We start from the raw sequence: 16835 nt of genomic DNA on the forward strand, positions 1-16835 counted from the left end.
TGTCTGTACACGTGCATCACGTTCATCGATTTCCGCCCCACTTGCATAATTCCTTCATGACGCGTGGTTTTTTTGGCTTAGAGTGTTCTTTGTGTAGGACGAGATATTTGTTTGTTGTTTCGTACACTCTTCACTAAAAGTAATGTAACATGCCCCATCAGCTGCAAATAATATTGAAGGCAAGAAAACATTTTTATTGTGCCCTTCTGTTCTGACAAAAGTAACTCGCAAAACATGTCTCGTACATTTCTTGCCACCAGTGATATTTGACGCAGTTGTTTAAATTGTTTAATATTATTTTAGTTTAAAATAACATAAAACATCATTGTTGAATTCAGTTTAACCTAAATCAAGGTACCCATAAGCTTTTCCACTAGCGATATAGTTGAATGGAATTTGGTGTAAAGTACTCTCAAGCGCGCAGCGTTTTTTAAAAACGCAATCAAATGTAGACTCAGACAACCTCGTACATTCATGGAATTTATCACAATATGATCGTAAACTCTCATATAACGTATTAAAGTCTCCAAACAATTCTCTCCGTGTCACTAGAATACGCAGAACTTCTTTTACACTGAATAAATCGACGTTCATAAATGTATTTAAGACTCATGATTGAAATCGACGAGGGAAGTTGAAAATTTGTGCCGGACCAGGATTCGAATCCGGGTCTCATGTTTACTAGGCAGATGCTCTGACCATCAAACCATCCAGAGATAGTGATCATCGCAACTGCACGACTACCCAAGCACGCCTTCCATCAGACCCAAATTTTCAACACATCCACACACTACTGAAGTACTGCCCCAGGCCCATTATCCTCATTATTCGCGGCATTTCGCCGATTCCCTTTAGAGTTCGAGCCTGGTGTGAACCTGCACTGAAGTGATCATTCGCCGTCCCGCATTGCCACAATCACATCGGATAGTAAACCGTCCGGCTCATGTTTGTCTGCTCTCTGCAGAGAGCCACTACACAAAGCCAAACAAGGTATTGATGCTCAGGGCACTAAAGCGTCGACTCGCGTGCTGACCTCATCGAGCGCTCTAGCCGCTCCCTGCCATGCTGCACTCACGCTGCAGCCTCGTTGTTTCTCAGAAGGGTGTGCATGGGATTCTGGCAGTGAGTGGACTTACATCGGACTCTGGCACGTCGACGATGAGAAGGCCGCGGAGCGCCTCCGGCTCGTGGCAGCGGATGCCGTCCACGTCGAGCCTAGGTGTGATGTCGGGCGCAGGGGTGGGCGGCGGCGGCTGCTGGCTGGGCCCCGCCGTGGCGCCGGGGGCGGATGCGGCGGACAGCGTCGTCAGGTTGGCGGCGGACGCCTGCAGCGCCGGCGGCGGCGGCGGCGCGTCGCGCTGCTTGCGCGCCAGCAGCCACAGCCAGAGCAGCGAACAGTTGCAGTGCAGCGGGTTGCCGGCCAGCGAGAGCGCGCGCAGCCGGTCCAGCGGGAAGTGCTCGGCCTCGAGCGCGGTGAAGGCGTTGCCGCGCGCCGACACGCGCTCCAGCGCCGGGTTGCCGTGGAACAGCCGCGGCGGCAGCGACGACAGCCGCTCGTTGTCGTCCAGCTCCACCGACTGCAGCTTGATGTTGTCCACGAAAGCCCGCACGTCCACCCTGCACCGGCAGCGGAATTTCTTATCAGTACACAATAAAGTTCTCCACGCTCGAACAGTAACCACTGATTTTGTTTCCATTTCAATTATTGCATATTTAAAGACTTGTTGCCTAATTTTTAATAACAAGTGGTGTATTTTACAGTTCTTTAGGTAATAACACAGATGGTTCCGTATTACTAGCAAATATTGTTTTCAGGAACAAAAAATAAAAGTAATGTCAATGACTTTAAAAATGAACACAATCAGAATCGACCGCAAAACGTATATTATATGGTAACAGGTTTCGGTCAGTTTTTGACCACCTTCAAACTCTCATCCTTTAATTGGCAGATACGGAGAGGGTGTTATAACTTCAAGAAATTCCACGGCTGAGTTAGTGGGGTTACAACACCCACTCCACTCATTGCCATAGCCTACCGTTATGGTGTGAGAATCTTAAGATGATCAAAAACTGACTAAGACCAGTTATCATAAAGGAAATATTTTTGCGGTCTAGACTGTTTGTGTTCATTTTTACTGTTCTCCACGAGAAAAATATTCTCAGTAATTAATGACAATGAGTTACTATGTGTGAAACACCGACTAGAAGGAGGGACAGGATGACAGAACATGTGCTAACACATCAGCGAGGTACTTCCATGGTACTAGAGCTGTAGAGGCTAAAGACTGTAGAGGACGAGTAGTGATAAAAAAGAAACATCTGCAATTTTGTTTTGGAAAAATTAGACATTAATTTTATTATTACTGAAGCTCTATGTTGTCAAATCTTCGCCAAGGGGTTTGTTTATATACTACAATAGAAATTACTGAGGTGTTTGATGACCTGTGCGGTTACGTAATCTCAAAAGTTGCGTCCCATAAAACAAGCCACCGTCTTCTCCTTTAATCCGAAATTCAGGAAGATATATACCAGTCGGCTCCCGCCGACTCCTCCTCACGCTCCCCCCCCCCCCCCCTCTTACCCAAATTTAAAATTTCTGTGGCGCCCTCAGTCATTCTGGTGATATTATTTGGGCGTTTTCTTCAGGAACACAATGACGGAATTTCTAGCCCATTCTTGTCGAGGGAGCGAGTGCTACGTCTGCAATGAATAAGCTTCCTCGAGTTTTACTTTCCGTTAGCGTGAAGGCCTGAGACGTTCATACGAGTACTTGGCCCGTAGTCACACTCGAACTGAAATGGACCAAAATTTTCGTTGCCTAAGTCACCCTGCAGGGATTTAGGGAATTTGAGGAAGAATCAAATCTGGACGGTCCTGTGAGGATTTGAAGGCTTCTATCGCTCTTACACTTCCCGCTGAGGAAACCCGTGTCAGTTCAGCGTGCCAGCACATCTCTTTTAAGACAGGTTATAAAATCAGGTAGCTAAGACATTAGTTTCATACGCGGAAAGAAGTTGTGGAAATAATCTACTGGAAAACTCTAAGGTGCGGCGTCTACCTGCGTAGTTGTCGGAGCCGGCTGAGACGCAGCTGCCGCAGCTCGAAGAGACTCTGGAAGGAGACGGCCTCGATGGTGTCGAAAGTGTTGCCGCTCAGGTCGAGGTCCACGAGATCCGCCAGCTTCGACAGCTGCGACGTCGGCACCGACGTCAAGTTGTTGTCGCTCACGTCCAGGCTCTGCAATATAAGAAGGCGGCGAGCCGCTGTGAAACGAGGGCCGGCGCCTGTGTGTAAGCGTACCGTGTCTGCTCAGGCTTAGTTCTTTGTTAACCCGGCAGACGGTTGTTGAGCAATGTAGTGTCGACAACATACTTTTCAGTTGAGAGCAGATGCGTTTTCGTACGCTTGGGTCGGGTGGAAGCAATTAGAATTTTGAGTTCGTCGCTTGGAACAGTAATGGATACGAACAGTAATCGATGCATACTAAGAGTAATGCAGTGTAACGCCATTAATGCAAGAATTAGTAGTATGTGCTAGGAGATTGTGTTAAGAAAGTTTTATTCTGATTAAAAATGCATAACTGAATAAAGTTAACCACCACATATGAATAATAATTATCATACAATGTATTACATAAAAATTTTCGTAGTTTCCGTGGGGATAATGCAGACTGACGCACACCATCCGTATCTTCATCTGTACTCTACTAGCCACCTACTACGCAAGGTTGTATTTTAACCACAGTAACGAGTGCGAACTTCAACCGTAAACTGTAAAAATGCTTGTTAAGTAAACAGAGATTTATTTATGCATTCTGTTCGTTCTGAGTTACGAACATTGAGCATTCTCGTACTATTGACAGTCTCAACTGAATTTAATAACAGCCAAGCTGTATTTAAATCGGAACAGCACTAGATGGTTAGTAGACTGTCTCAGCTCTTAAACGTCGCCTGTCTACCTGTTTGTGAACTCTGCACCTCGGTTGCATTAATTTTACTAGCCTTCAACTAAATTTGGAGCATCAGGGAGTCACACCTAGTGATACGTGGCTGGCGACCACGGGGCCCCGAGCTGAGTCCTGGCATTGCTTCCACTTACTTATGCCAGGCTCCTCACTTTTATCTTTCCTATCTGGCCACCCTCGGCCATCTCTTGTTCTTTTCCGACCCTGACGCTATTAGGTTTCGAGGGCTAGGGATCTCTCATTTTTCAACCTATACTTCAGTGTCCGGAGGTAAAATAGTCCCCCATTCGGATCTCCAGGGGGGACAACTTGAAAGGAGACAAAAAATCAAAACGAGAATTGGTACCTGGAATGTCAGTACTCTGCTACAAGCAGGAAAACTAGAAAACCTTAAAAGAGAGATGGAAAAGAATCATATAATAGAGAGAATAATGGACGAAAATAAGAAATGCTGCAAAATAGTAATGGGAGACTGGAACGCCATTGTGGGAGAAGGGAAAGAGGGAAACATAGTAGGCAGTCATGGTCTTGGAAAGATAAATGACAAAGGTGAATGGTTAATTGACTTCTGCAGGGAAAGGCAGCTGATAGCGGCAAACACATGGATCAAGAACCACAAGAGGAGGCTCTACACTTGGAAATCACCAGGGGATAAATACAGAAACCAAATCGATTTTATACTGGTAGAAGAAAGATACAGGAATGGAATCAAGAAGGTGCACACATTACCAGGTGCAGATATTAATAGTGACCACAACTTACTTATGGCAGAAATAGAAATAAGAATGAAAAAACTGAAGAAGGCGACCATGGTGAAGAAGTGGGATTTAGAGAAGATAAGATCCAACAAAGAAAAAATTACAGAAATGCTGTCTCGGGACTCTCTAAACACATTACGAGACAAATAAGCACCTGATAATGCCAACGAGTACTGGAATATGCTGAAAGAAGGAATCATTAAGGCAGGACAGCAAAATATAGGATATGTAAAAGGGAAAAGGTAAAAAAAACCATGGGTCACACAAGAAATTATTTCCAAGATGGAGGAGAGAAGAAAATTGAAAAACAAGAACACTGAAGATGCAAGAATGATATACCGAAGGTTAAATAATGAACTGCGAAGAGAAACAGAGCAGGCTAGGAAAAACTGGCTAAAAGAGGAATGCGATGAAATTGAAGAACTGGACAGGAAGGGAAGATACGTCTTACTACACAACAGAGCAGGAAGTGCTACTATGGAAATTTTGAGTAAAGACGAAGAGGTAGTGTACAAAGATCGTGACGATGTCCTCCAGAGATGGGAAGAATATATAAAAGAGCTATATGACACAAATAGCAAACCAGAAACTCTGGAACTTGAATCACACAACAGTGTAAGTGATGACGAGAAAGGACGGATCATCGTAATGGAAGAAGTAAAGTCTGCCATAGCTGCAATGAAAAATAGCAAAGCGGTAGGTACAGATACAATACCGGGAGAAATACTAAAATGCTTGAACCATGATGGAATAAGAGAAATATTGAGGTTATGTAATAAAATATATGACAGTGGTGAATGGCCTGAGGACTTTCTGACAACAGTAATGATTCCATTACCGAAAAAACAAGGAACCAAGAAATGCAGCGAGCACAGGACAATCAGCCTCATTTCACATGCAGCCAAAGCGATGTTAAGAATAATTAATAAAAGACTTGAAAAAGTAATGGAGGAGAATCTTGGCGAGGAGCAGTTTGGCTTTAGACCGAATACGGGCACTAGAGATGCAATAGGGCTCCTACGAATCTTGGGAGAAAGTTTTCTTGAAAAAGGAAGAGACCTATATATGTGCTTCATCGATCTAGAAAAGACATTTGACAATGTGGTTTGGGACAAGCTGGCGACTATAATGAGGGAAAAGAGAGTGGACTGGAAAACCAGAAGACTTATGAACTCATTATATCTTAATCAAAAAGTTTCAGTTAAAGTGAGAGGAGAAAGTGCAAACTGGATCAGACTAGGAAAAGGAGTAAGACAAGGATGCTGTTTATCACCTACTCTTTTCAACCTCTACTTGGAAAATATGATTGACCAATGCTAATTAGATGACAAAGCAGTAGAAACTGGAGGAAGAAGAGTAGGGTGTTTGAGATTTGCTGATGACATGGTCCTTCTAGCCACAGGGGAAAAAGAATTACAGGATTTGGTGGACACCATTGCAACTAACGGAAAAAAATATGGAATGAAAATTAACACAAATACAACAAAAGTATTGGTACTAGGAGAAAATAAGGAAATAAAAATTATGCTGAATGGAGAAACACTAGAACAGGTGCAAAATTTTAAGTATCTTGGAAGCAGGATAGACACCGACTGGAAGTTCACCACAGAAATTAAAACAAGGATAGCAATGGCAAAAGAGGCGTTTTATAAGAAAAGGAGAATCTTCTGCAGCGGTCTTGACAGAGAACTCAGAGACTCATAAAATGTCTTGTATGGAGTGTTCTTCTATATGGCGCTGAAACATGGACTATGAGGAAAAAAGACAGAGAAAGGCTGGAGGCTTTTGAGATCTGGACATGGCGGAAGATGGAAAGAATAAGTTGGATGGACAGAGTAAAAAATGAAGAGGTACTGAGAAGAGTGGGAGAGAAAAGACAATTACTAGATGTAATAAAGAGAATAAAAAGATATTGGATTGGGCATATATTAAGAAAGAATGACGGACTGATAAAAACAGTTTTAGAAGGTTATGTAGAAGGGAAAAGGAAGCGAGGAAGGAAGAGATTCCAGGTACTGGATGACATTATGGACGGCACAAATTACAGCAGCCTTAAGAAGGAAGCAATGGATCGCAGAAAATGGAGAGGCAAAGGACCTGCTAATATAGCAGATAACTGATGATGATGAACTAAATTTGGGTGGATACTGGCCATGAAAAATCGATCAGAACGGCAACTGGAAGATTATAAGCCGTACATTTGACGTAAAGCTGATCACTATTGCACAAAAGATAGCCATAGTTCATAGAGGGATATACAAAAGTTCAGACGCGAGCCCTCAAATGTAATGTGTACTCAGCTACTGCGCCACAAACAGGTAAAGCGATTCTTCAATGTAAAACGAGTTAAGGAATATCAGAGGCTAAATGTTACTACCATTTTACTCAAATTATCGCCCTGTGTAAAGTTCAGTACATCGTTATGAGCGAAATATCTCTATCTTAGGTAATCAGAAGCCGAACTGCCCTGTTCTACGGCAGGTATGTAATGAGAGAGTTATCGCTGCTGTTTTTCAATTATCGGACCACTTTCCAAGAGTCACCACTACCGGGAGAGAGGGGCGGGGGGGAGGAGGGGGCGGGGAAGGCGATGCCGTAGCGGTGAGAGTGGAGAAACAGGGTGATGTGGCGTTAGGTTTTGGGAAGTGGGGGAGGTGCGAGCGGTGGACTGGGAGAGAGTGTGTGCACGAACCTGGAGGGACTGGACGCCGTCGAAGGCGGCGCGGTCGATGGAGGAGAGCACGTTGCGGCGCAGCGAGAGCGCGCGCAGGTCTCTTAGCGCGGGCAGCGCGCCCTCGGCGACGGCCTCGATGAGGTTGTCTGCGAGCCCGAGGCGCTGCAGCGCGGGCAGGCGGCGCAGCGCGGCGGCCGGCACGTCCAGCAGCTGGTTGTCGTCCAGCAGCAGCTCGCGCAGCTGGGGCAGGCGCTCGAGCGCGCGCTCGCCCACCGCCGACACGCGGTTGCCCGTCAGGTTGAGCGCGCGCAGGTCGCCCAGCTCGGACAGCGCCGCGCCCTCCAGCGACGACAGCTGGTTGTAGCTCAGGTCCAGCACCTGCACCGACTTCAGGCCCTTGAACGTGTCCTTGCTCAGCGACGAGATGTCGTTGCGGCTGAAGTTCAGCGTCACCTGCGTACACAAAAGCAGCCTCGTGTAAAGGCTCGGCACCTCGTAATCAACACTGTTGAGAAACCTTGAGAGGCCGATATACAGTAAGTGCTGAAACAGACGATAAGCACATATCATTCAGCCACAGCAGCAAAAACACAGCTTAAAATAATTATATCTAAAGGCTGTTATTGAAGACAAATACAATAGTGGCGATTAAAATTGCTACACCACGAAGATGACGTGCTACAGCCGCGAAATTTAACCGACAGGAAGAAGATGCTGTGATATGCAAATGATTAGCTTTTCAGAGCATTCACACAAGATTGGCGCCGGTGGTGACACCTACAACGTGCTGACATGAGGAAAGTTTCCAACTGATTTCTCATACACAAACTGCAGTTGACCGGCGTTGCCTGGTGAAACGTTGTTGTGATGCCTCGTGTAAGGAGGAGAAATGCGTACCGTCACGTCTCCGACTTTGATAAAGGTCGGATTGTAGCCTATCGCGATTGCGGCTTATCGTATCGCGACATTGCTGCTCGAGTTGGTCGAGATCCAATGACTGTTAGCAGAATATGGAATCGGTGGGTTCAGGAGGGTAATACGGAACTACGTGCAGGATCCCAACGGCCTCTTATCACCAGCAGTCCTGATGACAGGCATCATATTCGCAAGGCAGTAACGGATCGTGCAGCCACGTCTCGATTTCAGAGTCAGCATATGGGGACGTTTGCAAGACAACAACCATCTGCACGAACAGTTCGACGACGTTTGCAGCAGCATGGACTATCAGCTCGGAGACAATGGCTGCGGTTACCCTTGACGCTGCATCACAGACGGGAGCGTCTGCGATGGTGTACTCAACGACGAACCTGGGTGCACGAACGGCAAAACGCCATTTTTTCGGATGAATCCAGGTTCTGCTTACAGCATCATGATGGTCGCATCCGTTTTTGGCGACATCGCGGTGAACGCACATTGGAAGCGTGTATTCGTCATCGCCATACTGGCGTATCACCCAGAGTGATGGAATGGGGTGCCATTGGTTACACGTCTCGGTCACCTCTTGTTCGCATTGACGGCACTTTGAACAGTGGACGTTACATTTCAGATCTGTTACGACCCGTAGCTCTACCCTTCGTTCGATCCCTGCGAAACCCTACATTTCAGCAGGATAATGCACAACCGCATTTTGAAGGTCCTGTACGGGCCTTTCTGGATACAGAAAATGTTCGACTGCTGCCCCGTCCAGCACATTCTCCAGATCTCTCACCAATTGAAAACGTCTCGTCAATGGTAGCCGAGCAACTGTCTCGTCACAGTACGCCAGTCACTACTGTTGATGAACTGTGGTATCGTGTTGAAGCTGCATGGGCAGCTGTACCTGTGCACGCCATCCAAGCTCTGTTTGACTGAATGCCCAGGTGTATCAGCGCCGTTATTACGGTCAGAGGTGATTGTTCTGGGTACTGATTTCTTAGGATCTATGCACCCAAACTGCGTGAAAATGTAATGACATGTTAGTTCTAGTATAATATATTTGTCCGATGAATACCCGTTTATCACCTGCATTTCTTCTTGGTGTAGCAATTTTAATGGCCAGTAGTGTAGTATACAGTGCTTAATCACTCATTAACCCAGCATTAGCGGATAAGGTCATATTAGTCGGGTTACATAATTTAGTGTCGATATGGCAAAATCAAAGCCATCCCAAATAGGAAAAGTCATCCCATGTTAGAAGTTGCGATATTAATTGGTAACTTATACCTCAGACAGGCACGAAGTTTACAATTTGAAATTCCTTAAACACCAAGCTGCGTTACCAAAATGCCATGAGCGAAATAGATGGCACGTGTAAGAACACAACAACAGCCGGGGCTGCCTAGCACAGTGGCCTCCATTCAAGAACATTTGACATCAATTACAGGCCAGTAAAATAATCCAATTAGCTAATAAAAAAGTCATTCCCAAGGCATATCAGAGCAAAAGTTCCAGTACACAACTTGGAAGTCTTACGGAAACAAAATTTAATAGACTTTAATGTCAAATCTCTCTTTAACCACGGGAAAGCCACTGCAGTGTATCACCACGGAGACGAAAATAACCGCAGCGTAAACACCTGTCTGTTGTGTTGAGCACACCTCTGGCAGCCCGCTACCTCCGTCGTAACCAACTCCATGCTCCACTGAAGTAAATGTCGTGTGCCTAGGGTCTCCCGTCGGGTAGACCGTTCGCCGGGTGCAAGTCTTTCGATTTAACGCCACTTCGGCGACTTGCGCGTCGATGGGGATGACATGATGATGATTAGGACAACACAACACCCAGTCCCTGAGCGGAGAAAATCTCTGACCCAGCCGGGAATCGAACCCGGGCCCTTAGGATTAACAATCTGTCCCGCTGACCACTTTTTTTTTTGCATTTTTGTTCGTTATTGATCGTTGTGTTTGGTCGTTGCGAACGTCACATGACATCAGTTCATGTTCGTTTTGTTGATCCTTCCACTCAGTTTTTTATTACAGAGGCAAAGCAGCTCTGACCGAACACGCTGAGCTACCGTGCGGGCAACCACTCAGCTACCGGGGGGGGGGGGGGGGGGGGCGGAAGCTCCACTGATATGCTTAACGATGGGTACAAGGTTCCTTCAGGCCGCGGTCAGCCCTTTTCCCCTATTGCACCGATAGACCGGATGCCGCCAGATAACTTGTTTTTGATTCCGCTCCACATGCCTTATTGCCACGACCAAAGAGGACCAAACCCCTTGTTCGTGACGGTTCCCTCCAAAGGGGGCCACTCGTTTCAAAGACCAGCGGTGAAAGATCAGAGGCGACTACCAAAATAGATAAACCGCCACGGCTCACACTGTTTCAAAATACGCGTAAGCTTTCCTTATTGCAAGACATTCGAACTCAGAAATAAAGGGGTACCCGTCCAGAAACATAACCGATATGTACGGAAGACATATCTCGAAGACGGCGTTCCTCGTTCTGGACACACTTTCAGAGTCACTACGCTGACATATTTATTACAAATTAAACTATATGGTTCCAAATACCTATTGAAGTCTCACACATCTAGGATTCACATATGCAGACTCATGCGACGAAAGAAAATTGGTACTGAGGCCGGCATTGGAACACGAATCTCTGGCTCACTAGTCACTTGCGCTATCGACTACGCCACCCTGCCGCGGTGGCTTTGAACAACTGCGGGGCCCACCCTAGTTGGCCCACTTCTCAACCCCAACACTAAATGGGCTGCGCTGTCAATGGGAATTTGGGTTGAGGAGGCGGCATGCTGGGGTAGTCCCTGCAGTCGTGCAAAGCTACTGTGCTAGGTTGGCGTAGCTGTTTCCACATCTGAATATTGAGGAGGAGACACGGGTTCGAATTCCAGCCTTAGTACAAATTTTCATTCGTCACTTCATTCTACATATACAGGGTGAACATTAATAAAACCGACAATCTGCAGTGATGGATTCCTGACTGGAAATGGAGCAAAAAAGATCCTATGAACATATATCCGGAATGGGTCGGTGTGCACGCAACGACTAAACGACCCGCGGCAGAATCTTCCCATAGAGGGATTTCCGCTGGTGATAATCCCTGCACTCGTTGCCGGCGATAGGGATAGTAGCGGTTGTCATGCAGGACACGCAGAATCGTATTTTGGCTTACACGATGTTGGCGGGCCACTTGCCTGGAGTTTATACTTGCGTTTGTCTCATTATTGTAGAACCTGGTCCTCCAAATCTGGTGTACGCACCAACATAGCTGCAATTTACTGATGATTATTTTCTGCTTACTTGTGTCAACAGTCCTGCAGTTTTTTTTAGAAAGAACAGTCTTATTAAAAAAAAGTCTTCTTAAATAAAGGGAGCCCCAAAAAAAACGACTTTCTGAAATGCCTGCAAATTCTGTTCTAGTAAGTTGGCTGCACTGAACGTTGCACGATTTTCATCTCTTTTCTTTGTGGTTAACAACGGTTGTTCTCGCAGTGAAAACTTATTACAAATGTGGTGAATGTTGTGCAGAGACCCATCGCAAACTCCATGGAGTAATTGGTCACCGTAATACACCCAATAAATCGACGTGATGAACCGCTAAATTTCTGTAAAACGGTTCGCTTGCGGACATTAAACTCTCGAGTTATCTTCGAGTAAGATGTTCTGTGGACAACATCACCATGTGAGTGATAATGTTGGCTTAAGTACGGTGAAATATTTCCGACGACGTCCACAACAATTGGATTTCTCATAACCAGCATGCAGCGAATTTTAAAAGTAGATCTTCACCTTTCACTTACAAAATTCAGTTGGCACAAGAGCTGAAGCCAAACCATCACAAAAAGTGGCAAGCATTTTCCCACTGGATGTTTGACAAACAAAGAGCGGGAAGCGAAAATACAGGGTTATTACAAATGATTGAAGCGATTTCACAGCTCTACAATAACTTTATTATTTGAGATATTTTCACAATGCTTTGCACACACATACAAAAACTCAAAAAGATTTTTTAGGCATTCACAAATGTTCGATATGTGCCCCTTTAGTGATTCGGCAGACATCAAGCCGATAATAAAATTCCTCCCACACTCGGCGCAGCAAGTCCTCATCAATGAGTTCGAAAGCATTGTTGATGCGAGCTCGCAGTTCTGGCACGTTTCTTGGTAGAGGAGGTTTAAACACTGAATCTTTCACATCACTGTGCGTGAAACTTGCCCGCACGCGTTCAAGCGTTTCTTCGCTCACTGCAGGCCGACCCGTTGATTTCCCCTTACAGAGGCATCCAGAAGCTTTAAACTGCGCATACCATCGCCGAATGGAGTTAGCAGTTGGTGGATCTTTGTTGAACTTCGTCCTGAAGTGTCGTTGCACTGTTATGACTGACTGATGTGAGTGCATTTCAAGCACGACATACGCTTTCTCGGCTCCTGTCCCATTTTGTCTCACTGCGCTCTCGAGCGCTCAACGGCAGAAACCTGAAGTGCGGCTTCAGCCGAACAAAACTTTATGAGTTTTTCTACGTATCTGTAGTGTGTCGTGACCATATGTCAATGAATGGAGCTACAGTGAATTTATGAAATCGCTTCAATCATTTGTAATAGCCCTGTAAATAGTGTTCACTGATCAGGTGCACTTTCTACTGAATGGCTTCTTAGCAAACAAATTGCAGGATCTGCGGCACAGAAAACCCTCGAGTAAGTTTGGAGAAACCTTTACAACGAACGACTGTGTGACGGGGAATTTGAGCTGAGGGCGAAAATGGGCCGTACTTCTTCCAAGATGGCGCCGGAAACGCATTAACTGTGCACTGCAAACGCTACCGCAGTATGTTAGGAGTGCTTTGTGGTCTGAGATGGATCGTAGGAATGCTGGACAGTTATGATCTGAACAAGATGGTGCAGTCTGTCACTTACCGATTGCAACAATAGACTTGTTACAAGAGAAATTTCCTACCTGTGCGATTCCACGCAGTGGTGACATGAATTAGCGAGCAAGATCTTGCGATATGACACTATGTGGTTTTTTTCATGGGGGTATTTGAAATGTCGTATGTACATCAAGAAATCATCATTTTTAATTAGATTACATGTTTCGATAAACCAGGATCATCTTCAGATCTAAGTAGTTGCGTCAGCAACCCGTTTTATCTTCTCAGAATTACATACTCAGCAACCCGCCGTATCTGCTCAGAACCATGTGTCAGAGGACTGATGATGATGATGATTGGTTTGTGGGGCGCTCAAATGCGGGGTCATCAGCGCCCATACGAAGTCCCAATTTTTACACAGCCCAATTTTTGTACACAGTCTAGTCTAACCACTGTCACTAATGATGACGATTATGATGAAATGATGAGGACAACACAAATACCCAGCCCCGGGTTGCAAAAATCCCCAACCCGGACGGGAATCGAACACATTACAATAGAGAATACCGTGTTCTAATGTACTTGAGCTAAGTTTTTGTTCGTTTAGAGTATTTTATCACGGATGCATTTCATTTCCTGTGCTGTTGCTATGTTGTGAGTAAATCGGCGTTTTTGATCGACGTTTCAAAGGCTTGTGCTCAAATGGTATTCCTGTTTGACAAAATTTGTTTTCTTTGTTGTTATATGTCTTTGTTCGAAATATTTTGGTGAGGATAATTTTGTATACTTTTCGCGTTTTGTTATGATTAGATACTAATGAATTTCAGACGTACAACCAATCTAAATAACTTGACTGCATTCAATAATTGATCGTTTGAGTGAGAAGCAGCAATAATGGTTATTTTTGACACTCGTAAGTGGTGGCGAAGCTCATGATACTTCAAGTTTCAAAGCAGTGTACTGTTACTATAACACGGTCTGTTCTTTGTTTCACCAACTGTATGTTTCAATGGAAATTTCAATATTAGTCGTGTAGTATTTTACACATTGTTTGAGAGCTAGCTGTTTGTCTGCACTATCACTGCACTATGCTGCTCGGCCTCTCAAGGGAGGTTCTCTGAAAACTCCTAAGTGCTTCCGAACCCAATTTTAATAAAAGTGTTCTTCCAAAAATCATTACTTTTGGAATGGGAGGTTTGGACCGCGACTGTTTTATCATCGCAATTCCGAAATCAACTACTCTACCAACGAAATGTGAGGGACATTTAATAGATAATGCACAAGTTGGTATTACTGTGGATTGTTTGTTGCAATAACAATCAAAGTTACATCAGATGTTGTTGGGAGCTTGAGGAAGAAGCACATGTTTTTATTTTTTTGCTGTGCACTCTTAACATAAAACTGCCGAGAGGTAGAAACGGACCCTGTAGGAGTCAGGTAATGTGACTGTCGTAGACTAGAGGTAGTACATCGAGATCAATACTTCACGCGGCAAAAACCCGACGGAAATGCACAGTGCAGTCTAAGATATTTAATAGTGGATCGTAGTACAGTTTCACACTGGGTTCATCGTTTTAGTGGTGGACGTATGAGCACAGACGATAATACGAGATCCGCAAGGCCAAAAACGTCAGCAGATGAAAGAAGAGTGAAACTTGTAGCATTTGCTCTTGAAGAAGATTGCAGTGCGGTTTGTGAGGATCGCAGTGCGAATTTTGAGAAACTCTCCGAAGCCATGGGAACTCCCCCGACATCAGTATTCGGTATTCTCACAAGTGATTTGAAGAAGAAAAATGTTCTGCGAGATGGGTCCCACACTGTTTGGTTGCTAAAGAGAAGTAGAAACGCCTAGACTTTGCAACGTTGCTCAAACAACGATTCGATCGTGAAGGTAAAGGATTATAGTGCCGAATTGCCGCTATTAATGAAACCTGGATTAGAGACTTTGAACCGGAGTTGAAATCACAGTCCAATGAGTGGAGAGCTTCAGATCCTCCACGCCCAAAAGAAATTTTGACTCGCTCAAAGCACAAAAAAAAAAAAAAAAAAAAAAAAAAAAAAAAAAAAAAAAAAATTCAAATGCGTGTGAAATCTTATGGGACTTAACTACTAAGGTCATCTTACACATTACTTAACCTAAATTATCCTAAGGACAAACACACGCACCCATGCCCGAGGGAGGACTCGAACCTCCGCCGGGACCAGCCGCACAGTCCATGACTGCAACGCCCTAGACCGCTCGGCTAATCCCGCGTGGCTCAAAGCTCAAGCAAATGATGATTTTTGCTTATAATCATCAAGGAATCATCATGACAGATAGAGTCCCGTTTGGAACAAGTATCACAGCAGAGTATTGTCGTAACGTGACGTAAAACCTGGGCAGAAAAGTGCACAAAGCGCCACCTCTATTGCTCGAGGCTAGGCCGCTCATTCTCCACGACAATGTTCGCCCGCATATCAGCAATGTTGTAGCCCAAAAACTGCGCAGATACGGCTGGGAAGTATTGCCTCATTCTTCTTGCAGCCCGGACGTGAGTCCACCAGACTTAGACTTCTTCCTGAAGTTGACAAACCGTATGCGTGAACTTCGTTATCTTTCTCCGGAAGAGCTTTCTACCACCGGTACCCGAGCCATTCGACAGACGAACAGACGGGGTGTCCTGGATGGAATAATGGAGCTTCCAAGACTTTGGTATTCAGTCATAGAGAAGTGGGGAAACTATATTGTAGCGATGTAAAGAAATAGTGAAAAAAATATTGTAAGATGGCAAGAACTATGCCCCTTACATGAAGTCATTAAAGATCACCTAACTCACGTTGATCGAACAGTAGGGCTGAACAAAAAAGACTGACAAGGCACAATGCATCTTGCAGAGGATATAGTATGGACGTATTGGAATAATTAATGTAGGGTGATGGTTTTAAAGTAATTCACACGACATGAAAACTTTGTGGAACCGTGTCGGTTTACTGGAGGCTAGTTTACCACAGGGAAGTACTCAAAATTGACCGTGGCCGACGGGGGAACGGCTAAGGGAAGCGACAATAGGCAGCTTAGGGCGGCTCAAGCTCTGAGAAAGCGGTAACGGTGCGCGGCCTCCAGCCGCCTTAAGATGAGTGACAGTGAGTGGGTGGTTGACCCCGACTCCATGCTGGTGTACCGGGAAACAGACGGAGAACTTGTACGCCTGTTGATAAATGTCTGTCGTCCGGTTTTCTGTGAAACATGCGAGAAAGCCGCGCAAAGCTACGGTGGAGCGGTCAGCAGAGGTCAAAATATGCGTCTTCGTGACTATAGCAACTTCACGCTGAATTCACGGTCCGCAGAGCCTGAAGTAAATCAGGTGAAGAGCGACAGAATGAAATACGCCGGCCTCCGATGGGAACGTAGGACCAAGGAATTTGAATTACTTTCCTGGGCGTCAGAATTCCGGAAAAATTGGTGTTTGTGCAGACGCTAACCTTGATGGGTGGCCTGGGAGGAGCGAAATAGCGGAAGTTGAGAGGAAGGGAAATTTTGTGGGAATTTGTTCACGTTCCAGAGGAGGCATTGGTTGGCGCTGGGAAGCGACGCATAATTAAAGAGACTTGCGCTGCAATTGGCATAAGTGATTTTGCTGGAGGGGAAACCGAGG

General features: G+C 45.3%; 1 protein-coding gene across 1 annotated transcript in view; it reads right to left on the bottom strand.

Moving 5' to 3' along the window:
* The window catches only part of LOC126483197 (leucine-rich repeat and transmembrane domain-containing protein 2-like), a 39985-nt gene that overhangs the window by 11678 nt on the left and 11472 nt on the right, over nt 1-16835 (bottom strand). Inside the window, exons 3-5 of the mRNA XM_050106601.1 lie at nt 7415-7849; nt 3059-3237; nt 1137-1617 (exon numbers count right to left, since the gene is read on the bottom strand). Of these exons, the coding sequence (XP_049962558.1) occupies nt 1137-1617; nt 3059-3237; nt 7415-7849 (1095 nt within the window). The remainder of the gene's footprint in view (nt 1-1136; nt 1618-3058; nt 3238-7414; nt 7850-16835) is intronic.

The sequence above is a fragment of the Schistocerca serialis genome, chromosome 1 (assembly GCF_023864345.2).
Source record: "Schistocerca serialis cubense isolate TAMUIC-IGC-003099 chromosome 1, iqSchSeri2.2, whole genome shotgun sequence".
NCBI lineage: Eukaryota > Metazoa > Arthropoda > Insecta > Orthoptera > Acrididae > Schistocerca > Schistocerca serialis.